The sequence below is a fragment of the Artemia sp. Qi Xiang Cuo genome, chromosome 17, assembly GCF_049724085.1.
Source record: "Artemia sp. Qi Xiang Cuo chromosome 17, ASM4972408v1, whole genome shotgun sequence".
NCBI classification, from domain to species: Eukaryota; Metazoa; Arthropoda; class Branchiopoda; order Anostraca; family Artemiidae; genus Artemia; species Artemia sp. Qi Xiang Cuo.
In genome coordinates this window covers 7,089,715-7,109,529 of record NC_142810.1, presented here as the reverse complement: position 1 = coordinate 7,109,529, position 19,815 = coordinate 7,089,715, and the positions used below count along the sequence as shown (strand labels likewise).

The 19,815-nt window shown below is 33.1% G+C and overlaps 1 protein-coding gene across 1 annotated transcript in view; it reads right to left on the bottom strand.

Annotated features, from left to right (window-relative positions):
* Positions 1-19,815, bottom strand: part of dpy (fibrillin-like protein dumpy) — a 297,194-nt gene that overhangs the window by 106,488 nt on the left and 170,891 nt on the right. Inside the window, exons 33-40 of the mRNA XM_089103158.1 lie at positions 19,042-19,399; positions 17,308-17,462; positions 14,935-15,136; positions 13,627-13,802; positions 9,974-10,260; positions 7,732-7,946; positions 5,450-5,637; positions 3,021-3,269 (exon numbers count right to left, since the gene is read on the bottom strand). Of these exons, the coding sequence (XP_088959284.1) occupies positions 3,021-3,269; positions 5,450-5,637; positions 7,732-7,946; positions 9,974-10,260; positions 13,627-13,802; positions 14,935-15,136; positions 17,308-17,462; positions 19,042-19,399 (1,830 nt within the window). The remainder of the gene's footprint in view (positions 1-3,020; positions 3,270-5,449; positions 5,638-7,731; positions 7,947-9,973; positions 10,261-13,626; positions 13,803-14,934; positions 15,137-17,307; positions 17,463-19,041; positions 19,400-19,815) is intronic.

Sequence of the window (19,815 nt, the reverse complement as noted above, 5' to 3'; positions counted from 1 at the left end):
AAAAGTGACATTGAGTCTCTAATCTTGGATTTGTCTTTAGAAAATTATGGGGAAATATTAGAAATTATACGAATAATACTAAAAATTTCGAGACATCAGGAGAAGAAGGGGAATGCCCATAGATTCTAACCTCATGCAGATTTACTAGGATTTTTAATTTGTAATCTTGTGTTTTTTTAATTTATTTCTTAATATTTATTAATTTATGTGAGCATATTATCGATTTTCTTAGTTTTGAATTATAAATTGAGATTACTACGACAGTTATAATAAAAAAAATGTCTTGTGTTGATTTGAGCATTGGTGCAATATTCCTGCAAATTGGTGCAATTGGTGCATTTATTCAAGAGGTGGTTTGTTACACAGCACGAATTATACAGGAGGGCAGAAAAACCGAAAAATGTGTTTGGTGTTGATTTGAGCATTGGTTCAATATTGGTTCAAATTGGAGAAATAATTCAAGAGGCGGTTTGTTATACTTTATGAATTATACAGAAGATCGGAGCGACTGAAAGAAAGATGCGTCCGGTGTTTTTTTTTTTTTTTTTTTTTTTTTTTTTTTTTTTTTTTTTTTTTTATTATTATTATTAAACATCTAAGATGAGTCTCTAAGAGTCTCTGATGAGAACCTGAAACATTAGTTTTCCAAAAATGAGTTCCATTTAATTTAGGGTCTCCTGACGATTTACGAAGATCCTAAATAATTTTATGTAGCGGAAAAAGTCGATTAATACAAGGTAAAGAAAAAGATCATATATATATTTTACATAATTTAGAGAATCGGTCAGATCCGGCGAACCAATACCATATCTAAACACTAGGACGTGTTGCCAAGGGCGTATCCAGGTGTTACAAAAAAACGGGGGTTACAAAAAAAAACTTTAAGAAACGCATGAAAAATGTGTGTATATAAATTTTTGTTATGTATTTTACGAGTTTGACAAAAATTTCGAAAGGGGGGGCTCAAACCCCTTCCTCTCCTCCCCCCCCCCCTTATATACGGCCTTGCGTGTTGTTATAGATCCAGTTTGGTAAGCATGTCCTTCTCTTGGCTCGGAGATCGAGTTGGAACTGTATCGAAGTGGTTTTTTTTCTTTTTGAAGGAGGTAAGGGGCTTCGGAGGGGAGTAGAATTTTTGGGAGCCAAGAATATTGTGGGAAGGAGTAAAGTATTCTTCCAGTCCTCACAGAACAGTATATGGTTTGGTTATAGTTTTTTTTTTTTTTTTTTTTCTATGGCTATCGGCTGACAGGCTCTTTGGCCACTGTGTTTTTTAAACAAGAAGAGAAATCAAATGATAATAATGAATAATTAAACATAATGATGATATAGTGATGACGACATAAATGACGCCAGGCATTTATTCAGTTGCTCTTAAGGCCATTTAGTAAAAAAAAATAATAATAAATAAATAAATAAATTTTAAAAATCTCAGTCAATCAGAAAATTCTACAATAAATATGATTAGCTCAAATTAGCAGTTACTAAATTCTCAATGTTAGTAAAATCTCATTGTGAATGAGTCTTTACTGTAACAGATAATTACTATTTAATTTCGTATATTTAAGTTAAAGATCTTGGAAGGTCAAATACTCATTCATATCTATTAATAGGGACACTAATTGTTTTAAAAGGGAAGTAAGCGGGGTCCCAGTGTATCATGAGCCGACTTGCTGTGTTCGCGTTGAATATTTAAACTTTTTTTTTTGGAACGGCTGTCACCTCTTCAAATGGAATAGGAGGTTTTCAACTGGAGCCTCTAGCCACCTGAACAAAGCCACGCACGCTCCTTCTCAATCCCAACCTATTCAAAGCCTATTTGCATACACCCTCCCAAGAGTATTTCAAACTTCCTGTAAAGCCTTCCTAGCGACCTACTTTCATTTTTTTTTTTTTTACTGTTAGCCTACTCCCGTGTTGCAACGATTTTTTTACAGATTTTTTTTATCTATTCAGGTAATATATCTTTGATTCAATCTCTGCTAAGCATATGTTTTTTTCAACTTTGCAACAAGATCGAAGATGTCGTTAGTGAACCAGCCTTCAATTTCATAATGCCGATCATATGAGCAAAAGACTTTTTTTATGCAGTTTGTGCAGCAAAAAAATTATTTTTGGTTTATTTTATCTGTGCTGTAATCTTTCATAATTTCTTTTAAATACGCAACTACAACGCTTTTAAATAATAGCAATACAACTATGCTTAAAACTGCAAAATATCGTCCAATTTACAGGTAACAGTATCGGTAACAGTACGGTAACATTACAGGTAGCAGTACTCGTTACAGGTAACGAGTTTATCGAAGAACTTTGTATGAAACAGACCCCCCCCCCCTTGCACCTTCTTGATACTGTATGGCCGTCAATCTTACCATGTTTGTTCGAAATGAATAAATAATGATGAATATTTTTAAATGAATAGTAATAATACACAATGTAGCAAATACTAAAAAAACATAGAAAGTATAGTAAGTTCTATCAATTCACTTTTCTTATACCTTATTTGGCTCATAGGATATTAAGAAGTCTCAATTAAAGACAAAATTTGATAAATACGTTCTGAGACCACACTGGATTCAAAAGTTTAGTTTTGTTTCTATGTTTCTCCAATTTTTCTATAAAATGTGCATAAATCACATAGATTCACAGGGTAGATAGGGCTATAAACATTTTCTACCCCCTCTTCCCTTTTTCATTTGATGCTATTCATCCACCAGGGCGGTATACAGGATTTTTGTTCGGGGAAGCGGGTTGCCAAAATGGTTTTTGTTTGTAAGGAGGGTTTACCAACACATTTTTCTTTTATATGGGAGAGGGAGTAATATTTTTTATCTATATTTTTAAGACCAGTTTATGAGTCAGAGAAACATTTCTGGAGATTGAATCCGGTAGTACCCTTCCCCCTTGGATGCGCCCCTGCCATCCAATAAGCTGGCTACATTCCTAAAAAAAATGATTATATCATTAAGCCTAAAAATTAAATTATATAATAAATAGAAGAAATACAAAAATATTCTTACATTCCTTTGAAGGATCGCCAACTGGATAATTATCAGGACAGAAGCATACTGCTTTGTTTCCTTCAATCCTACATTCTGCGTTGACACCACATTTGGCAGCCTTACAGGGATCAACCTGAGCCGAGGGACAAATACAGCCACTGAATGGATCGCCACGACAGCCAGGCAGACATGTGCAGACATAACTACCAACTGTATCAGTACATTTGGCATTGGCTCCACATGGGTTTTTCTGGCATTCGTCCACATCTGAAAAAAAACGCACTGGTAGAAAAATAATAACTTGAATGATACAGTAACATGAATGTACGCAGCAGCAGACCAGTTCCTAGGGCTGTTGGCGCCCGGGGAAAAATTAATTACAGAGCCCTTTCCAGACTCAAAAATATACAAAAAAGTCAAATCGAAGAGAAAAATCTGATCAAAATGGGTAACCCCCCAGCCAAGGCCCCCTCCCAGCCACGGCACCCAGGTAAGCTTGTGCCAGTCCCATTGAATAGCTCAGCGCAGGGGGAAAGGGGGCTTTGTGTCCAGGCACTCTTTCGAAATTTCAAGTTCATAATAATAACATAATTCGCCTTGTTTTAATGTTTAGACAATTTATTTTTTCCCCAGACCAAATAATTTCCCAGTTGGCTATGACCTTTCGTTAGCGTCACATGAACAGAATTAGTGCTACTGCCGTACATACACAAAAATTCAATTTCTAAGGGAACAATTTTGGGAAAATGAGTGAATTGTATGAGGAGTATAGGAATCTTGGACAAATAATAAAATTCTTGAGATACCAAGGTTAGCATAGTCTAAACATCCCCTGCTTATGACCCTGAAAATGAGTGTTGAGTGCTTGTCAAGGTTGTGCTAGGAAAAAGTATTAAGGGGTTGTAACATATGTTCCAGAAGCAGGAGCCTTTGATTGCTCTGGGTTCATGGTGTACCACAAATAGACTAGAGTATAGACAGAACTATCTTTGACATGACTCTTTACCTGGGGATGAGGTTTAATTTTAAAAAGATTGGCAGAAAAGTGCCCCCCCCCCCCCGAAAACCAGAATTTTGCATAGAAAAATACGAAAGTTTCTTTTCACAAATGAAGTTATGTGTTGAAAATGCTGAAAGTTTCAAAATCGTCAAAAAAAATGTCTCTATTCCTATTTTTTCTTCCCTTTTTGCTTTCACTAAGGATGATTAATAGGATTTACTTTAATCATTACTGACCCAGTTTCTCTCACCTGCAATGTGTTTGAGTCCTCCCCCCTCCTTCAATAAAAGGTATTACATACATACAAAGGTATACAAAGGTATATACAAAGGTGTTACAAAAAAGGTATATACAAAGGTATTACTTATATACTTATATTACTTATATACAAGTCTACACCTTTTCGGTTATATGACAGCAAAAAAACCTTCCGTCGTTGAATATCCTCCCTTCTCACTCTTCAACTAAAATCCTAGGAATGGCCCTGTGTCTAGCATTAATAACCCTCTTAATTGTGTGTACATTGGACAAAGTATATTTAATTGACTTCACTTTTTTTAGAAGAAAACAAAGAAAAAATCAAAATTAGTTAATATTTTCATGAACTATTACTAATTAACAGTTTGGTTAAATTTAAAATTTAAATATTGGTTCCTACTGGAAAAAAAACTCAACCTTGTATAAAACTTGAAATATATGATTCAGCTGGTATTTGTTTAATACTAAATTTAAGTTTATTACAATAAATTGAAATTTCTGTGAGGTTTTTTTATAAAGTGAAATCAGACCCAACCCCCACTTTCCATCTGAAATTTATCAACTTTGGTCATATAAAATGCATTATAATGGGCTTATAATAATGGGTAATAAAATGGGTACATTATACACAAAACTGGGGGAAAATACTTAAGTGTCGGCCCTTCGGAGGGACCCAGTCACCTCCTCTTTGCATATACACCTCCTCCATTTGAAAGTTTATTTGTTCGTCCATTGGGCAATTTCCGAACAAGTTATTTTTAATTCCACCCACATAAAGCTATTGGTTTTTATTATTTCAAATTTTGTGCTAAATTTTTTAACCTAGATACTTTAACTACATATATATATTGACTTCCGCCATATGTTCAATTATTTTACTTATACAAATATTTTTTTAATTCACCACTTTCCCCAAGAAATGTGACCCCCTGGGAAATGGCTAGTGGCGGAAGTTTCCCCAGTTTTGAGCAATGTAACTCTATTTTGGTGATTTGGAGGAGAGGAGTACCCTAATTGTAGACAGTGTATTTATAATTAGTATAATGGTTACCTGAAAATAGGACCTAAAAAGGGCAAAAACTTGTTTTTCAAAGGGCTTGACGACTAAATCTGCAAGTCAATGGGCCAAGGAGACTTTCTTTTGGTGATTTTCTTCATATATTTAGCAGATTTTTTTTTTTTTTTTTACCTGGCTTGCAATCAACAAAAGGGTTTCCAAAATATCCCGGTGGGCATGCGCACTGTGCTTTTCTAAAAGCAACTTTGCACTCCGCATTCAATCCACAGGCACCATTCTCTTCGCAAGGATTCACGCATTTCTTCTCATTTGAGCAACGTTTGTTCAGGTCACAATCTCGATTGGAGGTACATTCATACCTGTAAAACAAATATAAGTTTCTTATCTAGTCAAAGCAGTACACGAAAGTAACAAAACAAATTAAGTAACTAAAGTAACAAAGTAAAAAGTAAACAAAGTAAAAGAAAGTAACAAATTAATACACGGAAAGGATGATCATAGGACAAACATTTTACTTGGGAGTACAGATTAATGATCTGTTATATAGAGGAGGGGTAGATCTGGAGCAACATCTCCCTCCCCGTTAAAGTATTAATATATAAAACATATATATTATGCTTTAGCATATATACTTATATATATATTAATATATAAGTTGCTATATATATATTAATATATAGCAACATATCCCTCCCCGTTAAAGTATCAATATATAAAACATATATTATACTTTAACATTTATACTTATATATATTAATATATAAGTTGCTATAAATATTAATATATAGCAACATCTCCCTCCCGTCAATGTATTAATATATAAAATATATATATTATACTTTAACATATATACTTATATATATATTAATATGTAAGTTGCTATATATATATATTAATATATAGCAACATCTCCCTCCCCGTTAAAGTATTAATATATAAAACATAAAAAGCCTTTACGAAGTTTTAATATCTTCAAAACGTGTTTTTCTTTGTTATAACTCATGTTTTAACTCAGACGAGGAGGGGGAGATGATTTTCTAGATCTACACACTTCCCCCAATCCTCCCCGTCACAATTTCTCGCCTTAATGAAGCCGTAAAATCAAGAGACAAATAAATTGACAGGATGATTATCTTATGTTTAACTTTAACTGATGATTGGCTTTCGTTTCTTTTCCTACCCTCTTCCCCCAAAAATACCTTATCCCTTCATTATCTCTTTCTAAGAAGTTAAAATTTATTTAAAAAATTTCTGTAAATAATATTTTAAAACAAGAGTGATCCTCCAGCCCCCTTTAATTTCACATTCATGAGTAAGAAAACTCTATAGCCTCTTGAGACCTTGTTTCATTGGCATTGTGCAGTCTTCTGCTCAGAAGAATAAATTCTTTTGCTGCGCTTTAGACTCTAGAAATTATTTCTATGTACTCTATTTCTCCTATAAAACTCCATACTTCATTGACTTCTTGTACCCTTGAATCTGTGTTCTTGTCTACTCAAAGGAGTATTTCTCTTGCTCCATTTCCAGCTACAGAGCTTGTTTGTTATATTGTTGTTGTGGTTTTAATTAGATGTCTTAATATTTGTGAAATCCACCCGGGCCCAAATAGAAAGCAGGACTTCCTCGAATGAGATGGAAAGAGATAGTAAGAAAGGATTTAAAGAAAAATGGATCTTCATGGAAGGAGTAAAGAATAAAACTCTGAATAGATTGCTGGAGGAGCAGTGTTCGCAGCTGTGTTGGGTTAAGGTGGTTTTGTGATACAACGAGGTTTTCAATAGTTGCATCATTGAAATGTTGCCTTTTTACTATATGAAAGGAATCCCAGATGTGAATTAGTATCGGCCAAAATCTTGTCAACTATGATAAACCTGCATAATTCAAGTATCAACAGAGACAGATCAGTTTTTAGTACACATTTACCTTTATAATGCTATAAGTTACCTACATATAATACTATAAAGAACCTTTATAGTACTTTCAAAGTATTTTTTTAAGTTGTTACAGTCATTTTCACTTGATTTGGGAAAATTAGCTCCAACTTTGGCCCCCACCCCCAGATTTTTACAATATTAGGTCCCTGTTCAACACCTCATTTTCATCAGAGAAGATCTACCCACCATACCCTTCGCTGTGCCCACGAATGCCGTAATACAACTTATTCAAGTCGGGAATACCTTTAAACAATGTATCATTAAAGACCGTTTCAGAAGTCCCTATCTATTTTCACTCTTGCTGTGCTTCTCTGCACATACCCCTTATTGCCCTAAATATACCATTTATCTTAACTAATGGAATATATAAAAACAATTTTAATTGAGCGGAAGGGGTAAAGTCTATTGGTACTGACGACTATACCTTCATTTCTGTAAATAGACCTTTCGACGGCATATTTAACGCAAAAAGTCTCCCTCCCCCCCTCTTCTGTACAGGTATGCTATACCAGTACTTACTTCTTGCATTCTTTACCAGGGTCACCTTGGGTCCCAGTCGGACATAAGCAAACAGGTCTTCTCCGCGAGACTCGACACTCAGCACCCTTACCACAAGGGGAGGGATCAGCACTGCAAGGATCGGTGCAGTTCCGGTTGACACAAGCTTTATCAGTTGGACAGTCTCTATTGCTTCGACATCCAGCAGTACAAACGTAGTTTTGGCAAAACTGATTCTAAAAAAAAATTCGTTTTCACCACAGATTCATTTTAGTTTCAGATCTTTCAGAATATATAAATCTATACTTAATATATAAATCTATTTCTGAGAACTTATTTGGGCAGTAAATGGAAACACCGGACATCCGGCCGGACGCTTGTGTTGGTAAACAACCTTAACGCTATATAACATTTGGCGACACAATTTGGCATTTGTTTTCAGCGTAACAGTAAGAATAATTAATTTATTTTGTGCAGTTGGTAAAATTAGTTTAGTAATAAGTGTCTGATTTCAGTTCCTGACAGAAAAACGATTATGAAGCTTGAAAAAATGCCAAGTGTGGCCAAACGTTAGATGGCATTGATGGTTTTTTGTCAACACTAACGCCAGTTTCCACTCTTACAAGGTACCCATTCTCTTTGGCCATCACATAAAAAAAACTGATTCAAGGAAAAAACTTCTTGTTTAAAAACTTTCATAACATATTTATATATGTAAAACTATATCGGGATACATATAAAAATCAGGTAACATCCTAATATTACACATATCAGTTTTACGACTTTCAGAAATTCCAAATTTCAGTTTTATACTAATTTCAGTGGTACTTTAGCTTTTCTAAATTTTACTATTTTTATTATTCTTTTCGGTATTTATCATTTATTTATTTTTTCTGTATTGTTAATTGTTCATTTTTAATTTATAATCAGAATGCGTGCTCAGATCAATTTTATCCAATTCCAAAATAAATTTAAAGTGTTCCTAAGAACTTGGGATTATCTGAGGTTCGTAAAGATTTTTTTATCAGTCTCTATTTGAAAGTTTTCAATTGTTTTCACCTAAACATTACAAACAAAACAAATATAAAACTTTTCAAAGGATTAAGAATTTTCTAAGTTTATAAGAATAATTTTACCAGTCTTGCCTTCTAATTCTGCATTTGTTAAAAATAATTTTCTTTTCGTTCAGCTTGAAATCCTGCAAATGAAGTGAAACTTCTCTCAGAACTGACATAGTCGAGTTAAAATAATTTCCAATGTTTAACCAGTATTTTCACCAGATTACATGTTTTTCACCAGTTGACTTGAGATCTGGTTGTCAAAATGAATTCGACTCCCACCATAACTGACATTCATAGTTTTGAGTAAAATAAAATTTACAAAAAAAATTAATAGAAATTGGGAATTTTCTGAATTTATAAAAATCAATGTTTTTTTTCTAATTTTCCAATTTTTTTAATAATTTCTCTTTTTTCCATTGGTCGACATAAAATAGACTAACTGAAACTCGACTCATGTCAGAACTGACAGGAGTCAAATTTTAATAGTACCCATGTTCAACCAGTATTTTCACCAGTTTTTATGTTTGTCCACGAGTTGACTTGAGATCCGAGTGTTGAAATAAAATTTTACTCCCACCAGAACTGGCATTCATAATTTTGAGCAAATTAAAAATTATGAAAAAATCTAAAAACTGTTCAAAGAATTGGGAATTTTCTTAGTTTAGAAGAATAATTTTATCAGTATTTCTTTATAATTTTCCGATTTTTTTTAATAATTGCCCCTTTTATCATCGGCCGACTTAAATTTTTGGAAATGAATGAAACCCAATTCTCATCAGAACTGACAACACTCGAATTCAACTCTCAAACCAAAATTTGACTTCTCTTTAATTCCAAATGGTTGAAATCAAAACTCAAAATCTTAAGTTTTTTATTTTGACAAAATTAAGAGAAAAAGAAGAAAAATCTAGAAAAGTTCCTAAGAGTTTTGAATTTCGGGACGTTTATAAAAGTCTTGTCACCCACCCCTAATTCTAAGGTGTAGATAACTGAGCAATAAGTTAACATAAAAGCTCATGATTATACTATTTTTTTACCATGCCACAGGAGAATTAACTATATCCAGCTGATTTTCACAAAACACTAATATTGCGAGTTTTAATACTGCCCAACTTAATTAATCATTATGATAAAATTAAATACTATAGTTATAGATAACAAAGTTACAAAAAAATTTCGTATTACGATTAAACTGAACTTACAGTTGGACATTCACTATCGATACTGCACTGCTGTTTACACTTCTTATTCAAGCAATTCCATTTACAACCACATTCAGAGTTTCTCGTGCAGGCCTTCGAGCAGTAGCCCCCATCACAAATGCCTCCTGGTCCACACTCACGGTTTGCGGAGCATCTTGTTGGCGCCGTTGTGCAGCCTATCAATGGATCACCAACTGTATCAGCAGGGCAAGTACATTGAGCTATATGGTTTGATACTTCACAAATGGCACAGGATCCACAGTTGCTAACACCCTCTGCACATGGATCTATGGGAAGAAATTTAGAAGTAGTTATTGGGTTTTTTTTAACTATAAAACATATTTAATCATGTTCTTCTTTATATATTACGAAGAATTAGCCCTCAAGCTAGGTTAACATTGGAGGCGGTTTTGCTTTGACAATCGGATTTCAAGTCGACCGGTGAGAAAAAATCTCCACGCCTATGCAAATGTTCTGATCGCTTCGGTTTTGAACCAGAGTTAGAAGTATACTTCTCCAGCTGGCAGAATTATATTTAAAACAAATAAAGAATTCCTGCTAATGCACTGGTAAAAAAAATTATTATCGACATTCATTTGATACAGACATTAGAAGTAGTCTTTTTTGAAGAATTTTTTAAGATGACTTCAGAAAATTTGACTTTCAATCAGATATTCCAGCCCAGGTTCACAGAGTGACGGCGCTTGGTCATTTTCGCTTAACAAAATCTATTGTCTTATCTCAGAGCTTAGCTTGAAGTTTTGCGAAAGAAGAAACTTAACAAGTAATGCCGACATTTCCCTAATTAAGCCAAATCTCTTTTCCGTCGATAATCTAAGTCTATTTTTCAAATCATTTTTTATCTTTTTTTTTGTCTCTAAATTTCAGTTTTCCTTTTTTTAACGGCTGCATATTCTTAGCTTTCGATTCTTCTTCTTTTTTTTGTAGTTTCTTCCTTCTTTCCGATTGTTTCTTCCTTTGACCATTTGAAATCACAAAAAATACAATATAACACAACGTGTTAAAGTGATGTAAAATTGTAACAAAGAATTAGATATAATGGAATACTTTACAAGATAACTTAATATACGTAATAAATGTAATCATATATTTAAAAACATATACTATATTATATATTTATATATATATATATATATATATATATATATATATATATATATATATATATATATATATATATATATATATATATATATATATATATATATATATATATATATATATATATATATATATATATATATATATATATATATATATATATATATATGTATGTGTGTGTGTGTGTATGTGTGTGTGTGTGTGTGTGTGTGTGTGTGTGAGTGAGTGAGTGTGAGTGTGTGTGTGTGTGTGTGTGTGATATATATATATATATATATATATATATATATATATATATATATATATATATATATATATATATATATATATATATATATATATATATATATATATATATATATATATATATATATATATATATATATATATATATATATATATATATATATATATATATATATATATATATATATATATATATATATATATATATATATATATATATATATATATATATATATATATATATATATATATATATATATATATATATATATATATATATATATATATATATTAGAAGGAAATGAATGCATAAACCCAACATGTAACAAGAAGAATTAAGCCAAAGACCTAATGACTAGGTTTTCAAATACAAACATCATCCGGAATTGTTAAGGTTTGACAAGTCTTTTCTGCTAAACCTCTGTTTGAAATATTTTGCAAGACGTTTTATCTGTTCTCTTTGAGATCATTTTATTGCTTGTTTATCAGTTTTTCTATGCCTTCAAATAATCTGTGTTTTCAGAAAAATGGTTTTTGCTTTGATAATTTTGTGTTGATTTATCTTGAATAGTAAAATCAGTTTTAAAAGGACTTCAAGATATTAAACATCAAATTCATCTTACACTTTGTTTTTTTTTACTTACATTAAGTAGACTCGGGTTGTTAAAGTCTGTGCCTTTTCAGGGTCTATTACTTTCAAAGACCTACCCCAACCACATACTAAGCATAACCTATGATACCCACAAATGCATAGTTACAAATAAATTATATCTATTCAGAGCATCATGGTTGCAATAATTGCCACAACCTAGTAAAGAATGAAGTTCAGTCCATAGTAGCCGATACTTTAAAAACCTGTCTGAAACAAAAAACACTCAAGTCAGAAATTTCCATTTGAAGCTGAATCAGAAATTATAACTATAATTTCGATTAATCTTAATGGTAAAAATTTATTGAGGAAATAATTTTATGAAAATTTAGCAATACAGCCTGAAAACCCTCAGAAATAGTGTTGGATTGAAATGACTGAACCATCAGAATCACAATTGTCGAAAACCCCATACTTGAAAGTTACAGCCCCCCCCCCCCCCCACACATTGAACAACAAGGAAAATCACATTTTTTGCATAGGCAGTACTGACGTATCCTCTTTTTTCTTTCCTTTTATTCCTTTTTTTTCTTCACCGCTAGTTATGAAAAAAACATGCATAAATATTAATCTTTTCTTCTTTTTTTTAGTGAGTCTTCGTGACGTATTTTCATAAGATAATACATCCTTTTTCCATAATATACATTCTCTGATCTACAACCTGCAATATATATTCGCTCAGGACATATTGATCTATATCCAGAAAATATTTCCACAGAAGTATTCTTATTTCCTACCCGGTATTATTTCCGAAGACGGTATCAAGAAAAATAAATCAAGACTAGATAAATACTTAGGTACCAAGGATAGTTAAAACGAAATCTGAATGTTTGAACTGGTAAAGTAGAAACTTATAAGACCATTTATGTCTTAAGAAACAAGAAAAATGCAAGATTCAGCTTTTCAAATACAAGCAAAATGCATTCAGCTTTTCAAATACAAGCGATCAAATGCATTCAGCTTTTCAAATACAAGCAATCAAATGCATTCAGCTTTTCAAGTACATGTAAGCAAATGCATTCAGCTTTTCAAATACAAGTAATCAAATGAATTCAGCTTTTCAAATACAATTAATCAAATGAATTCAGCTTTTCAAATACAAGCAATCAAATGCATTCAGTTTTTCAAATACAGGCAATCAAATGCATTCAGCTGATTCAGCTTTTGATGAAAAAGACCTCCATATGCAGCAATGAAGTTCTTGGTGGTAGCGGGCGTCAAATTTAAAACAAAGAAACGTGTAAATTAAGCAAATAAAGGTAAAACTTGAGGCACTATACATTTAAAGGGGGTATAGCTTATCTTTGAAGGTGTAGTTGCCTTTAGGAATCAACTGTTACTGTTTAGTTTTTACGGACAACAGGCGTTGTCAAGTTCAACTAATTAGTTAAGTTTACTTATTTTCACGATTAAACGTGGCAACACTGACGAACGTGTGGTAGAACCCTAAAAACTTCGTAGTTTTGGAAAAAATCAAAAGGAGAATCTTAGAAAACCTCAGTTTTCAGGAATGAATAGACCTAAGAAGGGCCCTGGGGGCAAAAGAAGGTTTATTTTGATGTCCTTGGTACTTAAACACGATGTCTAGTGAAGAAGAAGAAAGTTATAACGATAAAAAACACAATTCTTTGCTTACCATCACATTTCCCATTAATACAGGCAAGATTACTAGGACAAGCTGATTCTGTTCTACAACCAGCAACACAGACTCGCTCAGAGCATATTTCTCCTTCAGTACAAGATTCGTCACTATTACATACAGCATGACAAGCTCCATTTTGGCACTTCTCATCTGTCAGACATTGCTGGTCGCTACAATAACAGCAAATTAATGACTTGTTAGAAATAACACCATAAGAAAACAGAATTAGGATGAAAACAAATAAATACATAAAATTAAACACAGATTGATTTAAAATTATATATAAAAAGAGATAATTAAACAAATCGAATAAGCAAATAAAAAAAATATATAGAAAAAAATACTAGAATGGGAATATCAAGATCTACAAACAACAGATGTTATTTTTTTAAGAAGTAGGAGTTTATTAATTAACAAATAACATAATGAAACCTGAAGCAAAGCTTAATGGAAGTGAATAGTCCACAAAATAAAACACACCAGAGTCTGGAAAAGGGGAGAGGGGTTCCAGGGCCATGACCTCTTAAAATGTCGGGATTTCTCTTATAACATTTGTAAAGTTTGCCCCTTTTTGCTTTTTTGTCAAAATGCATCTCCTCCTTTCCGAAATTTTCAAGGAAGAATAGAAGAATAAATTCTTCTATGTGATTAGTTTCAGTAATTAACTTAATAATTTGACCAGAAATAATATTTAAACAGGCCTTATGATGTGCATATTTGTATATAATGTCACCATGGCATGTAATTCATGGCGGGGTGGACCCATCGGGATCGAGGCTTATGCCTCAAAGGCCTATTGCCTCCACGCCCTAGGCGTCTGAGCTTGCAGAGTAATACCACTGACCCTCATCCCAATCAAAGACTTGACACCGGCGATTCCAAGATTCGAACCTACAACCCGAAGGACATAGGATTACAAATCCAGTGTGCCATCCACTCAACTAGGGTGGTTATGTGGTTGTTAAGAACCTACCTTGCACAAACTAATTTACAGAGCCCATCAACGCAGGAGAAATCATCAGTTACTCAGTCAGAAGATTGTTTACAGGTGGTAAGTGGATGGTGACAACAATAAAAAAATAAAAAAAAACAAAGAAAAAGCGAAACAAGAAATTAGTATAACTGTAAAATTGTCATTATATTGTCGGCATTGGTGTATACAGTATTAATTTGTCAATCAAGTGAGTAAGACTTGAGATCGACGATACTAGGATTCAAATCCACGTCACGAAGGACATGGGATTGCAAATCCAGTGTGCCATCCACTCAACTAAGATGAATGTGTGGTTGTTAAGAACTTACCTTGTACAAACTGATCTGCAGAATCCATCAACGCAGGAGAAATCATCAGATAAACAGTCAGAAGATTGTTTACAGGTAGTAAGTGGATGGTGACAAGCAATATTGGGGTCTCCTTCTAACCCATTCAGACATGTGCAGACGGGACGATGAAGCTCCATATTACACAAGGCATTAGCTCCACACGGTGAGGATTTACATTTATCTGAAAGAATTAGATATGTACATTTAAGCCAAGTTCTGCCAAGAGCTGGCAAATGCTGTCAAGTAAAAACAACTGAGTGTCGTCGCTGTATGAATTCTAGATGGCACTAGTCTGATGATAAATCTGAACAATGCATTGGTTTCACACTATCATGAATTACATTTACCTGACAGAAAGCTAAGCCTGCTGAAATTCATGCACATCCAAATATCAAATCTGCAGTATACACAGAAGCCTAGAGATCTTTAAGAACCTCTGTTTTGTTAATCCTCTCCTATTATCCCCCCTTGTCTAGTAAAGATGATTATGACCCAGTGGGGATTTTCTTAAAATAAAGCTAGAATTTTCGGGAAACGTTCTACTTCATTCATGAGCAATCATTATTCTCAAATGACCAATTAAAATCTAGATAAAATTTTATCTTGAATATCTGCATCTTTTGGCATTCGGTTACGCAACAAAAGAGAAATAAATAAACGTTGGAAAACTGTTCCTCTCGTATGGAGCAGTGTTCCCATGGCGCTAAATTTCAGCCAAAAGGTTATGTCGCATTTCGTTAGTCCCACCTCATTAGGGCCCCTTATTTAATAATAAAGATGATTTTGACCCATTATTTGAGATAAAGATTTCCGTCTTTACTATTTATCTGATACGAAGTATTTAATTTCGGGGATTTTACTACTTTATAGAACCATATTTGGAATGAAAGGGCTAGTGAAAGGGCTAGACGAGATGGTCGAACCTAACGCATAATTGACACATTTTTTACTTCTGAGGCGATGTGTCGTATAGTGGCAGGTTTTGCAACGGTATCATTTTGCCACTGCCATCAGTTTTGTACGTGGCATCTTAATTTTACACTTATCACTGATACTTTCACTGAGTCATTCACCATCTGAACGACAGCCAAGTAAACATAACTGTTGCCACATATCTCCACAGTTCGGCAATCATCATCAACTATTGACTATCTCCCAAATTCATAAAAAAAAATTTTTTTTAACCGAGAAACGAGGGTGATATGACACCAGTTGAAAAAAGTGAAAATACGAAGCAAGCGGCCAAAATATCTGATTTGTCTTTTTGATTTTCTTACAACTGACTGAAAATCACTTTTTCTATTTCTTAATTTTTTCTCGCAATCACGTAATTAATTCACGTAATCTTTTTCTTAATCTTTTTCTTTTTCTAATAGGTTCTTTTTCCTTACTTTTTTTTTTTTTTTTTATCAAACGTCGTGTATAGCCAGTGAGATCTTAGAAAGTATTTACGTTAAGACCGTCCTTTCAGAAGTTGTTTTATGTTCTGATTCCTGAAAAGCATAACTAAACGTCACCTCTTATTTCTCGCCCAGTTTGGTAAGTTTCCAAATATCCCTTCTGGTAGATGAACAGCTTAGGGACTCTCCACGTCCCAAGAAGACTTCATAATCATGTCCAGGCAGTCAGAGACACAAGTAGGACATTAGGTTTTATTTCCTATTTCGTTTGGCAGAAATATGAAAAACACTTCTGGCAGATTGCCAAGTTATAGCCATCCCCATCAAATCAATTATATACTTCGGTCGATAGGCATATTTCAGTTTTTTGTAGTGGTACCTTATGTTTGAATTACCTTACCTTTGTAGCAGTAAAAGTACCTAAAACTTTTGTGGACAGACTGTGAATTCGCCCATCCAAACTGATCCGTCGATTCAGAAATGTTTGATTAAGAAACTGATAAACATGTTCTAGTCCACCATCTCAGTGGAAAACAATGTTTGTTTTGTTCATGGGAAAACAAGATGACAATAAAACGCCATAGTATCAGTATCATGTTGGACACATCGAAATTTATATTGTTTTTTTATTGTTATTGTTAAAGTGGTGCATCTTTGTTAAAGTGGTGCAATATTGTTAAAGTGGTGCATCAGAACAAGTATTTTCACCAAGTAATAATTTACAGAATACACCAGACAATTTCTTCCGTTTTTATTAATTCCAGTAGACAAAATAGGCACTGTAGCCAGCAATATATATTTTTTTTAGCAGTATGATATATAAAGCTCCCTACGATCTCTTTATCCCCTTCAAAACAACTAAGTACTAGTAAATTTTTAGGTAGTTATAGATGGCAGCAACGTGTTTTAAGGCATCATACCTTTGCAATGACAAGTAGTAGTAGCATCTTACCTTTGCACTTAGCATTGATGCAGGCTCTTTCACTGGGACACTCGTCATCCGAACGACAACCAAGTATACAGAGCGAACTGTCACCGCATATTTCACCGCTTCGGCAATCGTCATCGAACCGACAGACTGGACGACACACTCCATTCTCAGCACACCTAAAAAAAAAGTCATACATTCAAATTCAAAATAAATTTCAATATACTGCTAGTGATTGTAAATTTGAAACTTTTGCGGTTGAAATTTCATTTACGACCCACAAGACGAAATTGTTTATTAAAAAAAAAAAAAAAAAAAACATCTTAGTTGTTTTACCTTTTTTTTCTTATCTTAAACATTAAAAAGTGAGGATAGGAATTAATTGCGCAGTGTCTTTTAAAAACAGGAATTCCACATCAGCCCTTTTACTTAAAAATTAAAAAACATTAATAATTGAATGAAAACAATTGAAAATATTAGTCAAAATTTTAAAATATAAACGGTCAGAAAGACCAAACTACAGATATAAGGATTGACCACAAACCAAAACATATGCATGAATAAAACACACAATCAAAAAAAAAAGAAGAAAGAAAAATAAGGAAAAACTTGAGAAAAGAAACAATTTGGGAGCATTGCAATCGGAAAAAAATGGAAGCTTTTTGCTCCTTGCTCACTTGTACATTACAGTTATTTGATGGAATCTTGAGAAACGTGCCTTATACCTGCAATTTTTTCTGGGGGGGGGGCAAATGAAATTTTGCCTTCACTAAACCAGTGAAGGAAATTAACGTGGGAATTTAGCTATCTAAAACGTAGGCCTCATTCTACTCATGAAACATTAGAGAATTAAAATTAAAAGGAGTGTAAAAATATTACTATATTAAATATCAAAATATTATATTGAATTTTAATCAAATACAGTACCCCCTCCTCAGTTAGTTTATGATTATCCCCTCCCCCCTCCGGTTAGACATATTCCGAGTTTGTGTATTTAATCTGTAATATTTACTTGTGGTTTAAAGTCCTACAGGTGTTTCTTCAAAAAAAAAGAAGAAATTTGCTATTTAAATTAATTTGTAAAGCCTAAAAAATACATAAATTGACTTGGCTTTTGATGCTTGCCTTCTCTAATACCTTTGCTGCAGCCCCCTCCCCCGGATTTGATGATGTAGGCACTTTAATTGTTGAAGCCCTTGCGAGGTGAATTTCACTGGGTTATCAGGTTCAATCTTGTTCTGCAATTACTTACCCATTAAGAAAAAGAAATGAGTCATCCCATAGCGAATCAAAATCGTAAAACGAATCATTGTTACAATTTGTAAGCGAAGAGTCTTATTGCGAGTAATTGAAACAAAAAATTTCGTCAGAAAATTCGGTTGTATAGCAAAAAAAAAATTAGCAAATTAATATGGACTTTCCCGTTAACCGTCCCTTTTCATATTCTCCCTTTTACCCTAAAAGACATTTGACATTGTGAGAACTTTTTTACTGCTATGTCCCTCAGAACAGATTGTATTATAAACAAAAACATTCTTACACAATGAAAATGTATATTTTAAGCCAATTTCTTAGCTTTACTTAAAATCGTTATTCCCCTATACAAAAATAATGGGAGAAAGCAGCTTCGTTAGGTTACATTATTTTTGATCTTTTTTGTTAATTTTTTAACTTTTTAATTTTTATTAATTTTTACAACTTTTTCTAATAATATTTGTCTCTGCTAGTACGCAAAAACTGAGATTAAACTGAGCTTACCTCTCACTGCTCAAGCAGTCAGTATCTGATGCACAAATGGGTTTACAAGTTTTTTCCATACACATAAACCCACTGCCACAATCACTAGCGGTTGCACACATAATTGGCTCCCTGGCACAACCCAGATAGGCGGTTGGGTTGGGAATGAAACCGTCAGGGCAAATGCATTGAGGTCGGTGACTAATAACTGTACATAAAGCGCTTGGCCCGCAGCTGTCCTCCTTGCATGGACTGAGGCACTTGGACCCTATGCACGCCTGAGAGGAGGCGCAGTCCTCATTTCCTCGGCAGCCAATAATACACTTATTTGAGCTGCAGATATGGCCTAGGAAACAATCGTTATCCATTCGGCATGTCACTATAAGCAGAAATGAATAAATATATGTATTTTAAAAATAACCACCGAAATTATCACTATATTAATAAACCACAGAAAGTATCTATAAATTAACCAAGCTTGAGCCTGGTCCTAATTAAATAGTGAAAACTTCAAAAAAACTTACGAAAAGTGGATAAAAATTTATGGAATATTTGTAAAATATACAAATATATATCAACAATATCATGAATGATCTAAATATATATAGAATATTATTTGGGAGTAATATTAAGAGACAATAAATTGCATAGCATATTATACCATAGCTTTAATTATTTTTTTTATCTATTTTTATATATAAATATTCTAATTTAGACACAATAAATTTTATTTAAAATTTAAAATTATACTCTTCTTAGTTTTTGGTAAATATTTTGGAACAAATATATCTAACA